Source organism: Oncorhynchus tshawytscha, unplaced genomic scaffold (genome assembly GCF_018296145.1).
Source record: "Oncorhynchus tshawytscha isolate Ot180627B unplaced genomic scaffold, Otsh_v2.0 Un_scaffold_1349_pilon_pilon, whole genome shotgun sequence".
NCBI classification, from domain to species: domain Eukaryota; kingdom Metazoa; phylum Chordata; class Actinopteri; order Salmoniformes; family Salmonidae; genus Oncorhynchus; species Oncorhynchus tshawytscha.
The window spans coordinates 453,913-476,033 of record NW_024609805.1 but is presented as its reverse complement, the minus strand read 5'-3'; the positions used below and the strand labels follow the sequence as shown (position 1 = coordinate 476,033).

The 22,121-nt window shown below is 44.3% G+C and overlaps 1 protein-coding gene across 1 annotated transcript; it reads right to left on the bottom strand.

Moving 5' to 3' along the window:
• Nucleotides 1-1,995: 1,995 nt before the first annotated feature.
• On the bottom strand, nucleotides 1,996-16,254 carry LOC112235147 (beta-1,3-galactosyltransferase 2-like). Its single transcript, XM_042318445.1, has 5 exons — nucleotides 15,699-16,254; nucleotides 9,413-9,703; nucleotides 9,168-9,290; nucleotides 7,943-8,896; nucleotides 1,996-2,011 (listed from the first exon to the last, which is right to left on the bottom strand). The coding sequence occupies exons 3-5, from the start codon at nucleotides 9,248-9,250 to the stop codon at nucleotides 1,996-1,998; spliced, it is 1,053 nt and encodes a 350-aa protein (XP_042174379.1). The 5' UTR covers nucleotides 9,251-9,290; nucleotides 9,413-9,703; nucleotides 15,699-16,254.
• Between the last annotated feature and the right edge of the window lie 5,867 nt (nucleotides 16,255-22,121).

Below are 22,121 nucleotides of genomic sequence, written 5' to 3'. Positions count from 1 at the left end.
GGCTAGCAGAGTAGAACACCTGGTTAGGGGAGGGGCTGGCTAGCAGAGTAGAACACCTGGTTAGTGGAGGTGCTGGCTAACAGAATAGAACACCTGGTTAGGGGAGGTGCTGGCTAGCAGAGTAGAACACTTGGTTAGGGGAGGTGCTGGCTAGCAGAGTAGAACACTTGGTTAGGGGAGGTGCTGGCTAGCAGAGTAGAACACTTGGTTAGGGGAGGTGCTGGCTAGCAGAGTAGAACACTTGGTTAGGGGAGGTGCTGGCTAGCAGAGTAGGACACCTGGTCAGAGTAGAACACCTGGTTAGGGGAGGTACTGGCTAGCAGAGTAGAACACCTGTTTAGGGGAGGTGCTGGCTAGCAGTGTAGAACACCTGGTTAGTGGAGGTGCTGGCTAGCAGAATAGAACACCTGGTTAGGGGAGGTGCTGGCTAGCAGAGTAGAACACTTGGTTAGGGGAGGTGCTGGCTAGCAGAGTAGAACACCTGGTTAGGGGAGGTACTGGCTAGCAGAGTAGAACACTTGGTTAGGGGAGGTGCTGGCTAGCAGAGTAGAACACTTGGTTAGGGGAGGTACTGACTAGCAGAGTAGAACACTTGGTTAGGGGAGGTGCTGGCTAGCAGAGTAGAACACTTGGTTAGGGGAGGTGCTGGCTAGCAGAGTAGAACACTTGGTTAGGGGAGGTGCTGGCTAGCAGAGTAGGACACCTGGTCAGAGTAGAACACCTGGTTAGGGGAGGTACTGGCTAGCAGAGTAGAACACCTGTTTAGGGGAGGTGCTGGCTAGCATAGTAGAACACCTGGTTAGGGGAGATGCTGGCTGAGGGGAGTAGAACACCTGGTTAGGGGAGAGGCTGGCTGAGGGGAGTAGAACACCTGGTTAGGGGAGGTGCTGGCTGAGGGGAGTAGAACACCTGGTTAGGGAGGCGCTGGCTGAGGGGAGCAGAACACCTGGTTAGGGAGGTGCTGGCTGAGGGGAGCAGAACACCTGGTTAGGGGAGGCGCTGGCTGAGGGGAGTAGAACACCTGGTTAGGGAAGGTGCTGGCTGAGGGGAGTAGAACACCTGGTTAGGGGAGAGGCTGGCTGAGGGGAGTAGAACACCTGGTTAGGGGAGGTACTGGGCTAGCAGAGTAGAACACCTGGTTAGGGGAGGTACTGGGCTAGCAGAGTAGAACACCTGGTTAGGGGAGGTACTGGGCTAGCAGAGTAGAACACCTGGTTAGAGGAGGCGCTGGCTAGCAGAGTAGAACACCTGGTTAGGGGAGGTACTGGGCTAGCAGAGGAGAACACCTGGTTAGGGGAGGTGCTGGCTGAGGGGAGTAAAACACTTGCTTAGGGGAGGTGCTGGCTGAGGGGAGTAGAACATCTGGTTAGTGGAGGTACTGACTAGCAGAGTAGAACACCTGGTTAGGGGAGGTGCTGGCTAGCAGAGTTTAACACCTGGTTAGGGGAGGTGCTGGCTAGCAGAGTAGAACACCTGGTTAGGGGAGGTACTGGCTAGCAGAGTAGAACACCTGGTTAGGGGAGGTGCTGGCTAGCAGAGTAGAACACCTGGTTAGGGGAGGTACTGGCTAGCAGAGTAGAACACCTGGTTAGGGGAGGTACTGGCTAGCAGAGTAGAACACCTGGTTAGGGGAGGTGCTGGCTAGCAGAGTAGAACACCTGGTTAGGGGAGGTACTGGCTAGCAGAGTAGAACACCTGGTTAGGGGAGGTACTGGCTAGCAGAGTAGAACACCTGGTTAGGGGAGGTACTGGCTAGCAGAGTAGAACACCTGGTTAGGGAGGTGCTGTCTAGCAGAGTAGAACACCTGGTTAGGGGAGGTACTGGCTAGCTGAGTAGAACACCTGGTTAGGGGAGGAACTGGCTAGCAGAGTAGAACACCTGGTTAGGGGAGGTGCTGGGCTAGCTGAGTAGAACACCTGGTTAGGGGAGGTACTGGCTAGCAGAGTAGAACACCTGGTTAGGGGAGGTGCTGGCTAGCAGAGTAGAACACCTGGTTAGGCGAGGTGCTGGCTGAGGGGAGTAAAACACTTGAGAGGAGGGGTGATCTCGACAATTTATTGTTAAAACAAGAGGCTGCCTGGATCTTTAATTTAAAGACCCTTGCTCCCTTCGGTCTCAACGTAGACTTTGATCTGAAGCCATTCTTGTGATTATTGTGATTTTGCATTTCATTGTCAAATGTTTTGTAGGCTTATGAAGCCAAATTGTATCTATGATCTCATGTTATCCATTCATGTTTTTTATACTTTTTATTTATATACGAGAATTAACCAATCATATCAAGCCACACCTGGCTATGATTACAGACACCTGTGTGTGTCCTTTGACACTATATAATCTAGTGACCAGCAGGGTTTGTCATTATACCCTGATGAAGACAACTTGTCTGTCCAAACGTTGGTCATTAGTTAATTGCATCTGAACTCCTGTGAGACTCTACTTTTTTATTTTTCATCCATTGTTTGTACTCATGTTCATATAAAAGAAATAATCATTTTATATCCACTTTATAATCTCTGAACCCAGAGCCAACCCAGCGCTGGTCCCCCGGCTAGCTTCTCCAGAGACTAGTCTATACACTTTATAATCTCTGAACCCAGAGCCAACCCAGCGCTGGTCCCCCGGCTAGCTTCTCCAGAGACTAGTCTATACACTTTATAATCTCTGAACCCAGAGCCAACCCAGCGCTGGTCCCCCGGCTAGCTTCTCCAGAGACTAGTCTATACACTTTATAATCTCTGAACCCAGAGCCAAACATCAGCCCTGGTCTAACCACACTGTAGTCTAAACATGAGCCCTGGTCTAACATCAGCCCTGGTCTAATCACACTGTAGTCTAAATATCAGCCCTGGACTAATCACACTGTAGCCTAAACATCAGCCCTGGTCTAATCACACTGTAGCCTAAACATCAGCCCTGGTCTAACCACACTGTAGCCTAAACATCAGCCCTGGTCTAATCATACTGTAGCCTGAATATCAGCCCTGGTCTAATCACACTGTAGTCTAAATATCAGCCCTGGTCTAACCACACTGTAGTCTAAATATCAGCCCTGGTCTAACATCAGCCCTGGTCTAATCACACTGTAGCCTAAACATCAGCCCTGGTCTAACCACACTGTAGCCTAAACATCAGCCCTGGTCTAATCACACTGTAGTCTAAACATCAGCCCTGGTCTAATCACACTGTAGTCTAAACATGAGCCCTGGTCTAACATCAGCCCTGGTATAATCACACTGTAGCCTAAACATCAGCCCTGGTCTAATCACACTGTAGTCTAAACATCAGCCCTGGTCTAATCACACTGTAGCCTAAACATCAGCCCTGGTCTAATCACACTGTAGTCTAAACATCTGCCCTGGTCTAATCACACTGTAGCCTAAACATCAGCCCTGGTCTAATCACACTGTAGTCTAAACATGAGCCCTGGTCTAACATCAGCCCTGGTATAATCACACTGTAGTCTAAACATCAGCCCTGGGCTAACCACATTGTAGTCTAAACATGAGCCCTTGTCTAACATCAGCCCTGGTCTAATCACACTGTAGCCTAAACATCAGCCCTGGTCTAATCACACTGTAGTCTAAACATCAGCCCTGGTCTAATCACACTGTAGTCTAAACATCAGCCCTGGTCTAATCACACTGTAGCCTAAACATCAGCCCTGGTCTAATCACACTGTAGTCTAAACATCAGCCCTGGTCTAATCATAATGTAGCCTAAACATCAGCCCTGGTCTAATCACACTGTAGCCTAAACATCAGCCCTGGTCTAACCACACTGTAGTCTAAACATGAGCCCTGGTCTCACATCAGCCCTGGTCTAATCACACTGTAGTCTAAACATCAGCCCTGGTCTAATCACACTGTAGCCTAAACATCAGCCCTGGTCTATTCATAATGTAGCCTAAACATCAGCCCTGGTCTAATCACACTGTAGTCTAAACATCAGTCCTGGTCTAACCCCACTGGAGCCTAAACATCAGCCCTGGTCTAATCACACTGTAGCCTAAACATCAGCCCTGGTCTAATCACACTGTAGCCTAAACATCAGCCCTGGTCTAATCCCACTGTAGCCTAAACATCAGCCCTGGTCTAATCACACTGTAGTCTAAACATCAGCCCTGGTCTAATCACACTGTAGCCTAAACATCAGCCCTGGTCTAATCATAATGTTGTCTAAACATCAGCCCTGGTCTAATCACACTGTAGTCTAAACATCAGCCCTGGTCTAATCACACTGTAGCCTAAACATCAGCCCTGGTCTAACCACACTGTAGTCTAAACATGAGCCCTGGTCTAACATCAGCCCTGGTCTAATCACACTGTAGTCTAAACATCAGCCCTGCTCTAATCATAATGTAGCCTAAACATCAGCCCTGGTCTAATCACACTGTAGCCTAAACATCAGCCCTGGTCTAACCACACTGTAGCCTAAACATCAGCCCCTGTCTAATCATAATGTAGCCTGAATATCAGCCCTGGTCTAACCACACTGTAGTCTAAACATCAGCCCTGGTCTAACATCAGCCCTGGTATAATCACACTGTAGCCTAAACATCAGCCCTTGTCTAATCACACTGTAGTCTAAACATCAGCCCTGGTCTAATCACACTGTAGCCTAAACATCAGCCCTGGTCTATTCATAATGTAGCCTAAACATCAGCCCTGGTCTAATCACACTGTAGTCTAAACATCAGCCCTGGTCTAATCACACTGCAGCCTAAACATCAGCCCTGGTCTAATCACACTGTAGTCTAAACATGAGCCCTGGTCTAACATCAGCCCTGGTATAATCACACTGTAGCCTAAACATCAGCCCTGGTCTAATCACACTGTAGTCTAAACATCAGCCCTGGTCTAATCACACTGTAGCCTAAACATCAGCCCTGGTCTATTCATAATGTAGCCTAAACATCAGCCCTGGTCTAATCACACTGTAGTCTAAACATCAGCCCTGGTCTAACCCCACTGGAGCCTAAACATCAGCCCTGGTCTAATCACACTGTAGCCTAAACATCAGCCCTGGTCTAATCACACTGTAGCCTAAACATCAGCCCTGGTCTAACATCAGCCCTGGTCTAACCCCACTGTAGCCTAAACATCAGCCCTGGTCTAATCACACTGTAGCCTAAACATCAGCCTTGGTCTAATCACACTGTAGTCTAAACATCAGCCCTGGTCTAATCACACTGTAGCCTAAACATCAGCCCCAGTCTAACATCAGCCCTGGTCTAATCACACTGTAGCCTAAACATCAGCCCCAGTCTAACATCAGCCCTGGTCTAATCACACTGTAGTCTAAACATCAGCCCTGGTATAATCACACTGTAGTCTAAACATCAGCCCTGGTATAATCACACTGTAGGCTAAACATCATCTGAGCAACAGGCCCTTTGGTTTGTGTGTTTTACCTCTCTTCTAATAAAAATTCAGTAGCATATCATAAAAATTATCAAAACCTTTTAATCAAAGTGGAAATTTATTACAAATTCAGCAGATTACATCTCTGGCAGGAACGAAGGAGGAAGTGATAGGAATGCCTTAGTGTGCCGTCTCAGCTGTCTTCAATGCAGTTGGCACAAACTCTCAGGCAAACCACATTCCCTCTGACCCTGCGAAATGCAAAATGAATGCAAGCATCATCTCTTCCTGATCGCTCGACTGAAACTTCCTCCTTCCACCACATATAAAAAAAACTACAACTCATACAAAGCTACTTGACTTGGGGCCCCTGAGTGGCGCAGCGGTTTAAGGCACTGCATCTCAGTGCTTGAGGCGTCACTACAGAAACCGCGGCTTGATTCCAGGCTGTATCACATCAGGCCGTGATTGGGAGTCCAATGGGGCGGCGCACCATTGGCCCAGTGTCATCTGGGTCTGTTCGGTGTAGGCCGCCGTTGTAAATAACAATAGGTTTCTTTACTGAATTGCCTAGTTAAATTGACAAAATAAAAACTTTTGACTTGTGACTTTGGTGACAGTGCTTGGCCCCAAATGACACCCTTTATCCTGGTCTATTGACTCTACAGCCAAAGCCTTCACAGATCCCCTTCACTTATTTCCATCACTATCTGATACAAATCTGATATATATTTGGTCACTCTGTTGTCACAGATCATTTTCCTGCGGAGCAGGAAATGCCAATTTTAGTGGTTTAAACAGGCTTCTGAAGTTTGTCATTTCCGGGTTAACATTTCAAACTTGATTTTCCCTCACGAAAACTATATCAACCCCTACAACAACCAAAAAAGTTATAATCTACATTTCCTGTTGCTCCAGTATTCTTTTTCCTGTTGTGAGAAGCTGGGCCAAATGAACCTGTTACAGTTTGCTCTGGGAAAAGGGACTGATTAAGTGCAGTGCAGTGGCTGTGTTTAGACTTTTCACCATCACATCAGCTCTGAAAGAGATGTGATTGGTCAAATGAACAATTAGTGGGAAAAAGATCAGAATTGGGCTGCCTGTCTAAACACAGCCAACTAGTCTCTGTTACGATAAACCTGTTTAACTTGTTCTGGGTTTCTGCGGCTTCAGTGTAGTGCACACATTCACCACAGACAGACCCAACCCATTGCATCCATTTCTTAGTCCTGTCCAGTCCATCACCATGTCCACGTTAGACAGATAACTGCTGCTCTCAGTCTTTGTTTAAAAAAGCCTTAGGAATCAAAAAACCGGTGTAGCAAGGTGTCTGCCTCGGTTCAGAGAAAAACAACATTCTCCCAAAGGACGCAACGTGAAGAAACTGGTCATTCAGGGTGTTAATGTTCTTCACCAAGGTATACAGTGCCTTTGGAAAGTATTCAGACCCTTAACTCTGTAATTTGTTGAAGCACCTTTGGCAGTGATTACAGCCTTGAGTCTTCTTGGGTATGATGCAACAAGCTTGGCACACCTGTATTTGGGGAGTTTCTCTTATTCTTCTCTACAGAGCCTCTCAAGCTCTGTCAGGTTGGATGGGGAGCATCGCTGCACAGCTATTTTTTGATCTATCAAGAAATGTTTGATCGGGTTCAAGTCTGGGCTCTGGCAGGGCCAGTCAAGGACATTCAGAGACTTGTCCCGAAGCCCCTCCTGCGTTGTCTTGGCTGGGTGCTTAGGGTCGTTGTCCTGTTGGAAGGTGAACCGTAACCCCAGTCTGAGGGCCTGAGTGCTCTGGAGCAGGTTTTCATCAATGATCTCTCTGTACTTTGCTCCGTTCATCTTTGCCTCAATCATGACTAGTCTCCCAGTCACTGGCATTGAAAAACATCCCCACAGCATACCATAAAAGCCTGATTGGTGGAGTGCTGCAGAGATCATTGTCCTTCCACAGAGGAACACTAGAGCTCTGTCAGAATGACCATTGCGTTCTTGGTCACCTCCCTGACCAAGGACCTTCTCCACAGATTGCTCAGTTTGGCTTGGCGGCCAGCTCTAGTAATAGTCTTGGTGGTTCCAAACTTCTTCTATTTAAGATTGATGGAGGCCACTGTGTTCTTGGGGACCTTCAATGCTGCAGGAGTTTTTTGGTACCCTTCCCCTGATCTGTTCCTCGACACAATCCCGTCTCTGAGCTCTATGGACAATTCCTTCGGCCTCATGGCTTGGTTTTTGCTCTGACAAGCACTGTCAATTGTGGGACCTTATATAGACAGGTGTGTGCCTTTCCAAATCATGTCCAATCAATTGAATGTACCATAGGTGAACTCCAATCAAGTTGTAAAAACATCTCAAGGATGACCAATGGAAACAAGATGCACCTGAGCTCAATTCTGAGTCTCATAGAACATTTTGTAAATTTGCCAACATTTAAAAAATGCTGTTTTTGCTTTGTCATTATGGGGTATTGTGTGTGGCTACTGAGGTTTAAAAAAATTATTTAATCCATTTTAGAATAAGTCTGTAACATAACAAAATGTGTAAAAAGTCAAGGGGTCTGAATACTTTCCAAATGCACAGTATATCCTTTTCCCATCCCCTGGAGGTGGTTTCCACTGGGGGGTCAGTAGGCCGGATGCCCAGGTGTCTCATACACAGTCCCAGATACACATCCTCTATGTAGACGGCTTTAACATGCCTGGACGCCTCCACCAGCTTCCTGGGGAGGTCTAAGGTGAAGACATAGCCCAGGCCCAGAGCATAAGGTGGATATACCGGTTCAGGAAACACCTCCTTTGGAAGGTACCATTTGGAGTTACGGTCTCTTAGAACAGCTCCCCGTCGGGCCACTAGTCCAGTCTGGTAGTTCTGCGTTGGAGCGTGAAGCAGCATGTTGACCAAGGTGTTCACGTTGAGGAACATGTCTGAGTCGATCTTCATGGCGTAGGAGGCGTTGGGGCAGCGAGAGCTCAGCCACTCCATCATCACCATGGTCTTGATGGTCAGGTTTTTGTAGCTGTCTATGAAGTCGCTCTGCAGCAGATCCTGGTGCTCTTTGCTCTCCTGCAGCACCTTCTCCTGGAGCTGCTCTTTCTCCTCTCCACTGGGAAGTCCCAGCAGGAAGAACAGACAGACCTCTTTGCCCAGTACCTGCCTCTCACTGCCCCAAGTCCTGCGGACGGCCTCACGGGCCTCCCTGTTATAGGGCGCCACTGGCACCATCAGAACCAGGAAGGGCTTCTGCTCCCGACATTTCTCTGGCTCATCCAGGATGAAGGAGTACTCATGTGGGTATTGTACATGGTACGGTCCTCGGGACACGTATGGGGGAGGGGCGGCCAGAATCGCAACTGACATGTTTGCTGCTGGATTGGTTGTTGAAGGTGAGATCCATTCTTTGAGGTCAACTTCCAGAATGACCACAATCATCATCACGACCAGGAACAGAAACAGGCAAAGGCAGCTGTTGCGACACCAGCGTCTCTTTTTGAGCTGTGTTTTGTCCGCCCCCTTCTGGCTATCATCAGTACTGCTGAAACACAAGGTTGAGAAAAATACATCTACTGTCAGTGTCTGACCACTGTTTCTCTAATTGATTCATTACTCCTTACGTTGGTTTAAATTCACAATGGAAGTTAATATATTTTATAGTTAGTAAGATAAACCATCTTATCACATATTAACTATGTTCACTTCATCATACTATATACAATCAATCAACATCATGCACTAGATTTTATTTGAATGTTCGATGTTTAGAAGAGAAGTCCCCCCCACCCCACCCCTCTCCCTCTGTGGCTCACCATTGTTTAGCGAGGAGGGGCTGGCCATCATGGGCGTCAGGTGGGGGGCGCTGGGTCCAGAAGTTGTGGCAGACTCCCATCATGCATTTGGGTAAGATTGTATCAAAGAGGGTGTATAGAAGTCTGACAGAGATAAGTTACTCTAACAACCTGAGGCTCAGAATGTCAGCTCTCTGAATGTCAAAGACTATGTTTTTAAAAAAAAGGGCTTTATTACGTTTCAGGTAAATTAAGACGCTGTTTACCGTTGTCCATTTACGTTGGTCACCGTTCCTGGCTCTGCTTAAGGGGTAGTTCTCCCATAAACACCAATTGCGATAGTAGCTGGGTCTGTTCTGCTTATTTCGTTGACTTCAAATGAACCAGTAAAAAAAGAGCCAGTGAGATTTATCACTTTCTCTTCCGTACGGTTGATTGGCAGTGGGTGGAGCATCGGTGGGAGGGCTGCTGTCTGACTCTATGGGTCTCAGCATGTCAGTAGCACAGCTGCTTTCTCTGTGGTTTCCTGTGTTGTTGGCATGGTAACCGTTTTCCTTCTGTCAGTGATGTGTCATGAAGTGTTACAAACAGAAAATAAGTCAGACTTTTAAGACCTTGAACCAAATATCAACAATAGTACTTATCACTGTCAATGTCAACATTTACAACCACCTATCACCTGTGTGTGTCTGGGAGAGAGAAAGAGATCACAGAAGGGTTCTGGGATATAATATACTTTAACTTCTGTCATGAAGACGTACATATTATGATTTCAGAAATATTAGCAATCATACTTTTCTGGTATTTTAAGAACAAAATCTGTTAGAAGTCTTCCAATACATTGCCTGTAGTCATTTTAATATTTTTTCCACTAAACCAACGTTGAACCAGTTTGTTTGTCCTGTACACTGCTCAAATGTACATATATATATTTGTATTAATTGTTTTATATCACCTTTATTTAACCAGGTAGGCCAGATCACCTTTATTTAACCAGGTAGACCAGATCACCTTTATTTAACCAGGTAGACCAGATCACCTTTATTTAACCAGGTAGACCAGATCACCTTTATTTAACCAGGTAGGCCAGATCACCTTTATTTAACCAGGTAGACCAGATCACCTTTATTTAACCAGGTAGACCAGATCACCTTTATTTAACCAGGTAGACCAGATCACCTTTATTTAACCAGGTGGGCCAGATCACCTTTATTTAACCAGGTAGACCAGATCACCTTTATTTAACCAGATCACCTTTATTTAACCAGGTAAGCCATATCACCTTTATTTAACCAGGTAGACCAGATCACCTTTATTTAACCAGGTAGGCCAGATCACCTTTATTTACCCAGGTAGACCAGATCACCTTTATTTAACCAGGTAGACCAGATCACCTTTATTTAACCAGGTAGACCAGATCACCTTTATTTAACCAGATCACCTTTATTTAACCAGGTAAGCCATATCACCTTTATTTAACCAGGTAGGCCAGATCACCTTTATTTAACCAGGTAGGCCAGATCACCTTTATTTAACCAGGTAGACCAGATCACCTTTATTTAACCAGGTAGGCCAGTTGAGAACAAGTTCTCATTTGCAACTGCGACCTGGTCAAGATAAAGCAAAGCAGTGTGACAGACAGAGTTACACATGGAGTAAACAATAAACAAGGCAATAACACAAACAAGTCAATGACACAGTAGAAAAAAGAAAGTCTATATACAGTGTGTGCAAAAGGCATGAGATAGGAGCGAATAATTACAATTTAGCAGATTAACACTGGAGTGATAAATGAGCAGATGATGTGCAAGTAGAGATACTGGTGTGCAAAAGAGCAGAAAAGTAAATAAAATAAAAACAGTATGGGGATGAGGTAGGTAGATTGGGTGGGCTATTTACAGATGGACTATGTACAGCTGCAGCGATCAGTTAGCTGCTCAGATAGTTGATGTTTAAAGTTGGTGAGGGAAATAAAAGTCTCCAACTTCAGCAATTTGTTCCAGTCACTGGCAGCAGAGAACTGGAAGGAAAGCTGGCCAAATGAGGTGTTGGCTTTGGGGATGATCAGTGAGATATACCTGCTGGAACGTGTGCTACGGGTGGGTGTCGTTATCGTGACCAGTGAACTGAGATAAGGCGGAGCTTTACCTAGCATAGACTTATAGATGACCTGGAGCCAGTGGGTCTGGCGACAAATATGTAGCGAGGGCCAGCCGACTACAGCATACAGGTCGCAGTGGTGGGTGGTATAAGGTGATTTGGTGACAAAACGGATGGCACTGTGATAGACTGCATCCAATTTGCTGAGTAGAGTGTTGGAAGCTATTTTGTAGATGACATCGCCGAAGTCGAGGATCGGTAGGATAGTCAGTTTTACTGGGGTAAGTTTGGCGGCGTGAGTGAAGGAGGCTTTCTTGCGAAATAGATAGCCGATTCTAGATTTGATTTTGGATTGGAGAGGTTTAATATGAGTCTGGAAGGAGAGTTTACAGTCTAGCCAGACACCTAGGTATTTATAGATGTCCACGTATTCTAGGTCGGAACCATACAGGATGGTAATGCTAGTCGGGCGGGTGGGTGTGGGCAGCGAACGGTTGAAAAGCATGCATTTGGTTTTTACAAGCGTTTTAGAGCAGTTGGAGGCCACGGAAGGAGTGTTGTATGGCATTGAAGCTCGTTTGGAGGCTAGTTAGCAGTGTCCAAGGAAGGGCCAGAAGTATACAGAATGGTGTCGTCTGCGTAGAGGTGGAACAGGGAATCACCCGCAGCAAGAGCGACATCATTGATATATACAGAGAAAAGAGTCGGCCCGAGAATTGAAACCTGTGGTACCCCCATAGAAACTGCCAGAGGTGCCCTCCGATTTACCACACAGAACTCTGTCTGCAAAGTAGTTGGTGAACCAGGCGAGGCAGTCATTAGAAAAACCAAGGCTATTGAGTCTGCCGATAAGAATACGGTGATTGACAGAGTCGAAAGCCTTGGCCAGGACGATGAAGATGGCTGCACAGTACTGTCTTTTCTCGATGGCGTTTATGATGACCCCCTTTGAAGAGGGGGATGACCGCGGCAGCTTTCCAATCTTTAGGGATTTCGGACGATACGAAAGAGAGGTTGAGCAGGCTGGTAATAGGGGTTGCAACAATGGCGGTGGATAGTTTTAGAAAGAGAGGGTCCAGATTGTCTAGCCCAGCTGATTTGTACGGGTCCAGGTTTTGTAGCTCTTTCAGAACATCTGCTGTCTGGATATGGGTGAAGGAGAAACTGGGGAGGCTTGGGCGAGTAGCTGCGGGGGGGGGCGGAGCTGTTGGCCGGGGTTGGAGTAGCCAGGAGGAAGGCATGGCCAGCTGTTGAGAAATGCTTATTGACATTTTTGATTATCATGGATTTATCAGTGGTGACCGTGTTACCTAGCCTCAGTGCACTGGGCAGCTGGGAGGAGGTGCTCTTGTTCTCCATGGACTTCACAGTGTCCCAGAACTTTTTGGAGTTGGAGCTACAGGATGCGAATTTCTGCTTGAAAAAGCTGGCCTTTGCTTTCCTGACTGACTGCGTGTATTGGTTCCTGACTTCCCTGAACAGTTGCATATCGTGGGGACTATTCGATGCTATGGCAGTCCGCCACAGGATGTTTTTGTGCTGGTCAAGGGCAGTCAGGTCGGGAGTGAACCAAGGGCTATATCGGTTCTTAGTTCTGCATTTTTTGAACAGGGCATGCTTATCTAAGATGCTGAGGAAATTGCTTTTAAAGAATGACCAGGCATCCTCGACTGACAGGATGAGGTCAATATCCTTCCAGGATACCCGGGCCAGGTCGATTAGAAAGGCCTGCTCGCAGAAGTGTTTTAGGGAGCGTTTATCAGTGATGAGGGGTGGTCGTTTGACAGCGGACCCATAGCGGATACAGGCAATGAGGCAGGGATCGCTGAGATCTGATTGAAAACAGCGGAGATGTATTTGGAGGGCAAGTTGGTCAGGATACTTTCTAGGAGGGAGCCCATGTTTATGGATTTAGGGTTGTACCTGGTGGGTTCCTTGATGATTTGTGTGAGATTGGAGGGCATCTAACTTAGATTGGAGGACTGCCGGGGTGTTAAGCATATCTCAGTTTAGGTCACCTAACAGAACGAACTCTGAAGCTAGATGGGGCACGATCAATTCACAAATGGTGTCCAGGGCACACCTGGGAGCGGAGGGGGGTCGATAGCAGGCGGCAACAGTGAGAGACTTATTTCTGGAGAGGTTAATTTTTAAAATTAGAAGTTCAAACTGTTTGGGTATAGACCTGGAAAGTATGAGAACTTTGTAGACTCTCTCTGCAGTAGATTGCAACTCCTCCCCCTTTGGCAGTTCTATCTTGACGGAAAATGTTGTAGCTGGGTATGGAAATCTGAGAATTGTTGGTGACCTTATCCCTTTTCTTTTGGTGTGGTAGAGAAGGATCACCTTATCCCTGTGTTTCTGCAGTGGTGGTACCACACCACATCACATAGTGGGGTGGCAGCTAGCCTAGTGGTTAGAGCATTGGACTAGTAACCGAAAGTTTTCAAGATTGAATCCGTGAGTTGACAAGGTAAAAAAATCTGCCGTTCTGCTCCTGAACAAGGCAGTTAACCAAAGGTTTTTTTAGGGCGTCATTGAAAATAAGAATTTGTTCTTCAACTTGCCTAGTTTAAATAAAGGTCAAATAAATAAAAGGTAGTACCACACCCCAATTCTACAAATTTTTACATGTCTAAAATCAATGGTGGCCCCCTGGGCTTCGAGGCCCCTGTGGACGTAATCTGGACACGATAACTACCAGATTTGGCTAGCTGGTTAGCCTAACTTACCTGCGTAGATAACTTTGACCTGTAGTTGATCAACGTGAACTTTGACAGGTTATAAATACCTCTCTAACGTCTATCGGTGGCATAACAAGAGGACAACGACTCGGTGGCATAACAAGAGGACAACGACTCGGTGGCATAACAAGAGGACAACGACTCGGTGGCATAACAAGAGGACAACGACTCGGTGGCATAACAAGAGGACAACGACTCGGTGGCATAACAAGAGGACAACGACTCATAACAAGAGGACAACGTGGGTGGCATAACAAGAGGACAACGACTCGGTGGCATAACAAGAGGACAACGACTCGGTGGCATAACAAGAGGACAACTGGGTGGCATAACAAGAGGACAACGACTCGGTGGCATAACAAGAGGACAACGGCATAACAAGAGGGCATAACAAGAGGACAACCACTCGGTGGCATAACAAGAGGACAACTGACTGGCATAACAAGAGGACAACCACTCGGTGGCATAACAAGAGGACAACCACTCGGTGGCATAACAAGAGGACAACGACTCGGTGGCATAACAAGAGGACAACCACTCGGTGGCATAACAAGAGGACAACGACTCGGTGGCATAACAAGAGGACAACCACTCGGTGGCATAACAAGAGGACAACGACTCGGTGGCATAACAAGAGGACAACTACTCGGTGGCATAACAAGAGGACAACTACTCGGTGGCATAACAAGAGGACAACTACTCGGTGGCATAACAAGAGGACAACTACTCGGTGGCATAACAAGAGGACAACTACTCGGTGGCATAACAAGAGGACAACGACTCGGTGGCATAACAAGAGGACAACGACTCGGTGGCATAACAAGAGGACAACGACTCGGTGGCATAACAAGAGGACAACTACTCGGTGGCATAACAAGAGGACAACTACTCGTGCAATTCTACACTGTGTCACTGGACCTTGTGCATTATGCTGCTATAACTCTCTACAGCAGAAAGTTGAAAGGGAAACACATCCCAATCAAAGGTGTATTCACTTGCGCCACTAAGGCCGATATTTATCTTTTAACTTGTCCTTCTCATTGTGGTAAAAAACAGGGAAACACATAATCAAAATTCACTAACTAAGGCCGATATTTATCTTTTAACTTGTCCTTGTGGTAAAAATAATGTGGGTAGAATGCCAATTACGTAAAGGTAATGGCGGACTGAACGAAGTTATGTAGAGCACCTCAAAATAAAACGTCATATTCAATATTGGCAAGTTAGACTAAAATATTAGCACTACATAATCTGGTGGGTGACAACCTTCAATCGGGATAATAACACAAAACACATTTTAAGACTAGAGACATTTATCGACAAATATTACGAAAACAAGCAACACCCAAACATGACGAAGAGTAAGACAGGGGAACCGATTTCAATACGGAAACGTGACTTCTACAGACACAGACGATTTAATATTTTCACCACCGGGAATGGTAAAGGTCAAAATCGATCTGTTAAAATCAATAAATGACAACCTGGGTATACTTGAATTAGTTAGTAAGGATATAAAAGAGTTGAAGGCAAGCCTCGAGATGAGTGATGGAAAAGCTGTGACATTAGAGAAGGAAACACACAAACTAAAAGGGACAGTCAATAAGATTGAAACCGAAATGAATTCAATTAAAAAGGAGAACACCGTTCTGAGGGAAGCCTTACTGGACATACAAACTAGATCAATGAGAGAGAATCGGGTACTTACAGGTATCCAGGAGAAAGAAGGGGAAGTTACTGAATCTGTAGTTAGAGAGTTCCTCCTTACAGCGCTTCAGATCCCACGCAAAGTTATCGACAAAATCCAATTTGAACGTGTACAGAGAGGCCGAAGGTATGACCGCCCAATCGTTGCCAAATTTGCTTAATTTAAAGATAAAACAATGGTTAAAAGCCTTGGTAAAAGATTTGCTGGGACCAAAATTGACATGAATGATCAGTTTCCGAAGGAAATTGCAGAACGGCGCAAAGTTCTGTATCCAATTTTCAAAGAAAATAGATTAAAAGCGAAACGAGTAGCTCTCGTCGTCGATAAACTATATATTGATAACCAGTTGTTCAGAGACACAAAGACCACTCCATGGTTATTTAAAAAATTACAAAGTTCTCATAGATGAGGAAAATAAACACAATTCTAGCCCAGTCATGGATTGTAACAACACAATAAAAAATATAGATTTTCTATATATCTTCACATATAACTAATTGAACACACAAGCACTAATTCAACATAGTGAAGATAAAAACGAAGTAAACAGAAGGCACAGTATGTGTGGTGTGTGTTTATTTTGATTTGTTATGTTTGTAAATTGAGTGAGTGAGTAATGAAATGGTTGCATATCCCAGAGCCAATGTATTGTTGTGGGCCGGGGTGTGAGAGAGCTTTCAATGTTGTTCAGGTGACGGATATACTTTTATAATGAATTATACGTCTTATTTATTTATTGTCCTATCATGGTGGAACAGTTTTAAAATAGATGATACGTTTGATTTGTTATCGTCCTATCATGGGGAACTACATTTTTAAAATAATTTATATATAATAATTTATTTATGATCCTATTTTAATGGTACGGTCCATGACCCTATACCGTAGACACCCACCTGAATGACCCAGATACTAAGGAGAAGTCCCTAACTGTTTTATGTGCCTGCTGTAAGCGGTCTGTATGCAGCCAAAATGATGGTCAGAGACCAAGAGCAGCACTGCCCCCTCAATAATCTGAGCCTTTTCCATCATAATTTGCAAATAAATTCATTAAAAATCCTACAATGTGATTTTCTGGATTTTTTTTTCATTTTGTCTGTCATAGTTGAAGTGTACCTATGATGAAAATTACAGGCCTCTCTCATCTTTTTAAGTGGGAGAACTTGCACAATTGGTGGCTGACTAAATACTTTTTTGCCCCACTGTAGGTATGTGTATGTATATATTTGTATATGTATATAGGTATGTGTATGTATATATGTGTATATGTATATAGGTATGTATATATGTGTATGTATATGTATATAGGTATGTGTATATATATATATATAGGTATGTATATGTATATATGTGTATATGTATATATGTATATATGTGTATGTATGTGTATATGTATATATATATATAGGTATGTATATGTATATATGTGTATATATATATATAGGTATGTATATATTATGTATATGTATATCTATATATGTATATGTATATAGGTATGTATATATATATGTATATGTATATGTATAGTGTATATGTATATATGTATATATATATAGGTATGTGTATATATGTATATATGTATATATGTGTATATGTATATGTATGTATATATATATATGTGTATATGCCCATATATAAGTATGTATTATGTGTATATATGTATATAGGTATGTCTGTTTTATATGTCATATATCCCCCCCTTCCTGTGTATAGATAATCTGTTTTACATATATATATATATAGATGTGTATGTATATATGTGTATATGTATATAGGTATGTATATGTATATATGTATATAGGTATGTATATGTATATATGTGTATATGTATATAGGTATGTATATGTATATATGTGTATATGTATATAGGTATGTATATGTATATATGTGTATATGTATATAGGTATGTATATGTATATATGTGTATATGTATATAGGTATGTGTATGTATATATGTGTATATGTATATAGGTATGTGTATGTATATATGTGTATATGTATATAGGTATGTATATGTATATATGTGTATATGTATATAGGTATGTATATGTATATATGTGTATATGTACGTCTTTATAGGTATGTGTATATATGCCCAGACAAGTCTGTTTTACATATCATTATGTACCTCCCCTTCCTGCCCAGACAAGTCTGTTTTACATATCATTATGTACCTCCCCTTCCTGCCCAGACAAGTCTGTTTTACAAGTCTGTTTTACATATCATTATGTACCTACCCTCCCTTCCTGCCCAGACAAGTCTGTTTTACATATCATTATGTACCTCCCCCTTCCTGCCCAGACAAGTCTGTTTTACATATCATTATGTACCTCCCCTTCCTGCCCAGACAAGTCTGTTTTACATATCATTATGTACCTAGACAAGTCTGTTTTACCATTATGTACCCCTTTCCTGCCCAGACAAGTCTGTTTTACATATCATTATGTACCTCCCTTCCTGCCCAGACAAGTCTGTTTTACCTGCCCCCTTCCTGCCCAGACAAGTCTGTTTTACATATCATTATGTACCTCCCCCTCCCCTTCCTGCCCAGACAAGTCTGTTTTACATATCATTACGTACCTCCCCTCCCCTTCCTGCCCAGACAAGTCTGTTTTACATATCATTATGTACCTCCCCTCCCCTTCCTGCCCAGACAAGTCTGTTTTACATATCATTATGTACCTCCCCTTCCTGCCCAGACAAGTCTGTTTTACATATCATTATGTACAAGTCTGTTTTACATATCATTATGTACCTCCCTTCCTGCCCAGACAAGTCTGTTTTACATATCATTACGTACCTCCCCTTCCTGCCCAGACAAGTCTGTTTTACATATCATTACGTACCTCCCCCTTCCTGCCCAGACAAGTCTGTTTTACATATCATTATGTACCTCCCCTCCCCTTCCTGCCCAGACAAGTCTGTTTTACATATCATTATGTCTGTTTTACCATTATGTACCTCCTCCTTCCTGCCCAGACAAGTCTGTTTTACATATCATTATGTCCCCTTCCTGCCCAGACAAGTCTGTTTTACATATCATTATGTACCTCCCCTTCCTGCCCAGACAAGTCTGTTTTACATATCATTATGTACCTCCCCTTCCTGCCCAGACAAGTCTGTTTTACATATCATTATGTACCTCCCTCCCCTTCCTGCCCAGACAAGTCTGTTTTACATATCATTATGTACCTCCCCTCCCCTTCCTGCCCAGACAAGTCTGTTTTACATATCATTATGTACCTCCCCTTCCTGCCCAGACAAGTCTGTTTTACATATCATTATGTACCTCCCTCCCCTTCCTGCCCAGACAAGTCTGTTTTACATATCATTATGTACCTCCCCTTCCTGCCCAGACAAGTCTGTTTTACATATCATTATGTACCTCCCCTTCCTGCCCAGACAAGTCTGTTTTACATATCATTACGTACCTCCCCTCCCCTTCCTGCCCATTTATGTCGACAAGTCTGTTTTACATATCATTATGTACCTCCCTCCCCTTCCTGCCCAGACAAGTCTGTTTTACATATCATTATGTACCTCCCCTTCCTTCCTGCCCAGACAAGTCTGTTTTACATATCATTATGTACCTCCCCTCCCCTTCCTGCCCAGACAAGTCTGTTTTACATATCATTATGTACCTCCCCCCCTTCCTGCCCAGACAAGTCTGTTTTATCATATCATTTCCTGCCCAGACAAGTCTGTTTTACATATCATTATGTACCTCCCCCCTTCCTGCCCAGACAAGTCTGTTTTACATATCATTATGTACCTCCCCCCCTTCCTGCCCAGACAGTCTGTTTTACAAGTCTGTTTTATCATTATCATTAGACAAGTCTGTTTTACATATCATTATGTACCTCCCCATCCCCTTCCTGCCCAGACAAGTCTGTTTTACATATCATTATGTACCTCCCTCCCCTTCCTGCCCAGACAAGTCTGTTTTACATATCATTATGTACCTCCCCTCCCCTTCCTGCCCAGACAAGTCTGTTTTACATATCATTATGTACCTACCTCCCCATCCCCTTCCTGCCCAGACAAGTCTGTTTTACATATCATTATGTACCTCCCCTTCCTGCCCAGACAAGTCTGTTTTACATATCATTATGTACCTACCCTTCCTGCCCAGACAAGTCTGTTTTACATATCATTACGTACCTACCCTCCCCTTCCTGCCTAGACAAGTCTGTTTTACCTGTCATTATGTACCTCCCCTTCATGCCCAGACAAGTCTGTTTTACATATCATTATGTACCTCCCCTCCCCTTCCTGCCCAGACAAGTCTGTTTTACATATCATTACGCACCTCCCCTTCCTGCCCAGACAAGTCTGTTTTACATATCATTACGTACCTCCCCTCCCCTTCCTGCCCAGACAAGTCTGTTTTACATATCATTATGTACCTCCCCTCCCCTTCCTGCCCAGACAAGTCTGTTTTACATATCATTATGTACCTCCCTCCCCTTTCCTGCCCAGACAAGTCTGTTTTACATATCATTATGTACCTACCCTCCCCTTCCTGCCCAGACAAGTCTGTTTTACATATCATTATGTACCTTCCCCCAGACAAGTCTGTTTTACATATCATTATGTCCTTCCTGCCCAGACATCTGTTTTACATATCATTATGTACCTCCCCTTTCCTGCCCAGACAAGTCTGTTTTACATATCATATCATTATGTTTTACATATCCTCCCCTCCCCTTCCTGCCCAGACAAGTCTGTTTTACATATCATTATGTACCTCCTGTTTTACTCCCCCCTTCCTGCCCAGACAAGTCTGTTCCTGCCCAGACAAGTCTGTTTTACATATCATTATGTACCTCCCCTTCCTGCCCAGACAAGTCTGTTTTACATATCATTATGTACCTCCCCTCCCCTTCCTGCCCAGACAAGTCTGTTTTACATATCATGCCCAGACAAGTCTGTTTTACATATCATTATGTACCTCCCCTCCCCTTCCTGCCCAGACAAGTCTGTTTTACATATCATTACGTACCTGTGTTTGTGGATTCCTTTCTTTCTTCCAGACAGTCCCGTATGAAGTGAGTTATACCGTCTGTGTGTAAACCACGAGTGAAAGCAAAGCACCTGTCTACATAACACCTGGGCCTGTCTAGTTAATGTTTGAGCCATGCTTCCACCTTTGAGCCATATCATCAGGTTGGCTCAGGGGAGTGGCAAAGGCTCATGTAGCTCTCCGTTGTCGTCCATCAGCACAGGCCACAGTCTGGCAGAGGCAGTGAATGGAGTGTTTTATTTTGTTAATGTGTGAACAGGTAGAACGCCAACATCTTCAACTGTGTGTATGTATCTATGATTCATCGTTAGTCGTTGAACTGATCCTCTCGGAGGACAAGTCCTCTCCTCTTGAAGGGTCTGGAGTTTCAGATTCCACATGTTGATTCATCATTAGTAGTTGAACTGATGCTCTCGGAGGACAAGTCCTCTCCTCTTGAAGGGTCTGGAGTCCTCCTGGAACGGGGACGCTGGTAGGGGTGGTTTGGGTTGTTGGGATATTCCAGAACGGTATAGTATATGACCCTCAGCGACACCAGTACCAGGAAGATCTTGGTGCACGTCCCCCAGTGACTGATCATTACATCGGGATCTTTGTCACTGGAAAATAACAAAATGGAGGTCAATCGTAACAAACCAAAAACAGCAGCAGTCTTTAAGTTACTTCGGACTCATAGTGGGGTTATGTTTGTCAGTCCTCTAAGTTGATTGAAGAGTTTGTTAACAGTAGTCAGTACTGAGTGTTAAAAGGTTTGGGGTCACTTAGAAATGTCCTTGTTTTCCATAGAAAAGCAAAGGTTTTTGTCCATTAATTAAAATAACATCAAATTGATCGGAAATACAGTGTAGACATTGTTAATATTGTTAATGGAAATGGCTATTGAAGCTGGAAATGGCAGATTTTTAATGGAATATCTATATAGGCGTACAGAGGCCCATTATCAGCAACCAATACTCCTATGTTCCAATGGCACGTTGTGTTAGCTAAACTGAAGATTTCATACAGTGCTGTGTACTACTCCCTTCACAGAACAGCGCAAACTGTCTCTAACCAGAATAGAAAGAGGAGTGGGAGGCCCCGGTGCACAACTGAGCAAGAGGACAAGTACAATAGAGTGTCTAGTTTGAGAAACAGACGCCTCACAAGTCCTCAACTGGCAGCTTCATTAAATAGTACCCGCAAAACACCAGTCTCCACGTCAACAGTGAAGAGGCGACTCTGGGATGCTGACCTTCTAGGCAGAGTTGCAAAGAAAATCTCAGACTGACCAATAAAAAGAAAAGATGAATATAGGCAAAAGAACACAGACACTGAACAGAGGAACTCTGCCTAGAAGGATTAATATAGGGATTAATATAGTCGCCTCTTCACTGTTGACATTGAGACTGGTGTTTTGCGGG

Excerpts from the sequence above, each read along its gene's own strand:
- LOC112235147 (XM_042318445.1), bottom strand. The coding sequence starts at position 9,250 with ATGATGGGAGTCTGCCACAACTTCTGGACCCAGCGCCCCCCACCTGAC. Across the intron at positions 8,897-9,167 it reads CCCCTCCTCGCTAAACAATG|CAGTACTGATGATAGCCAGA; the intron begins GTGAGCCACAGA and ends CTTGTGTTTCAG.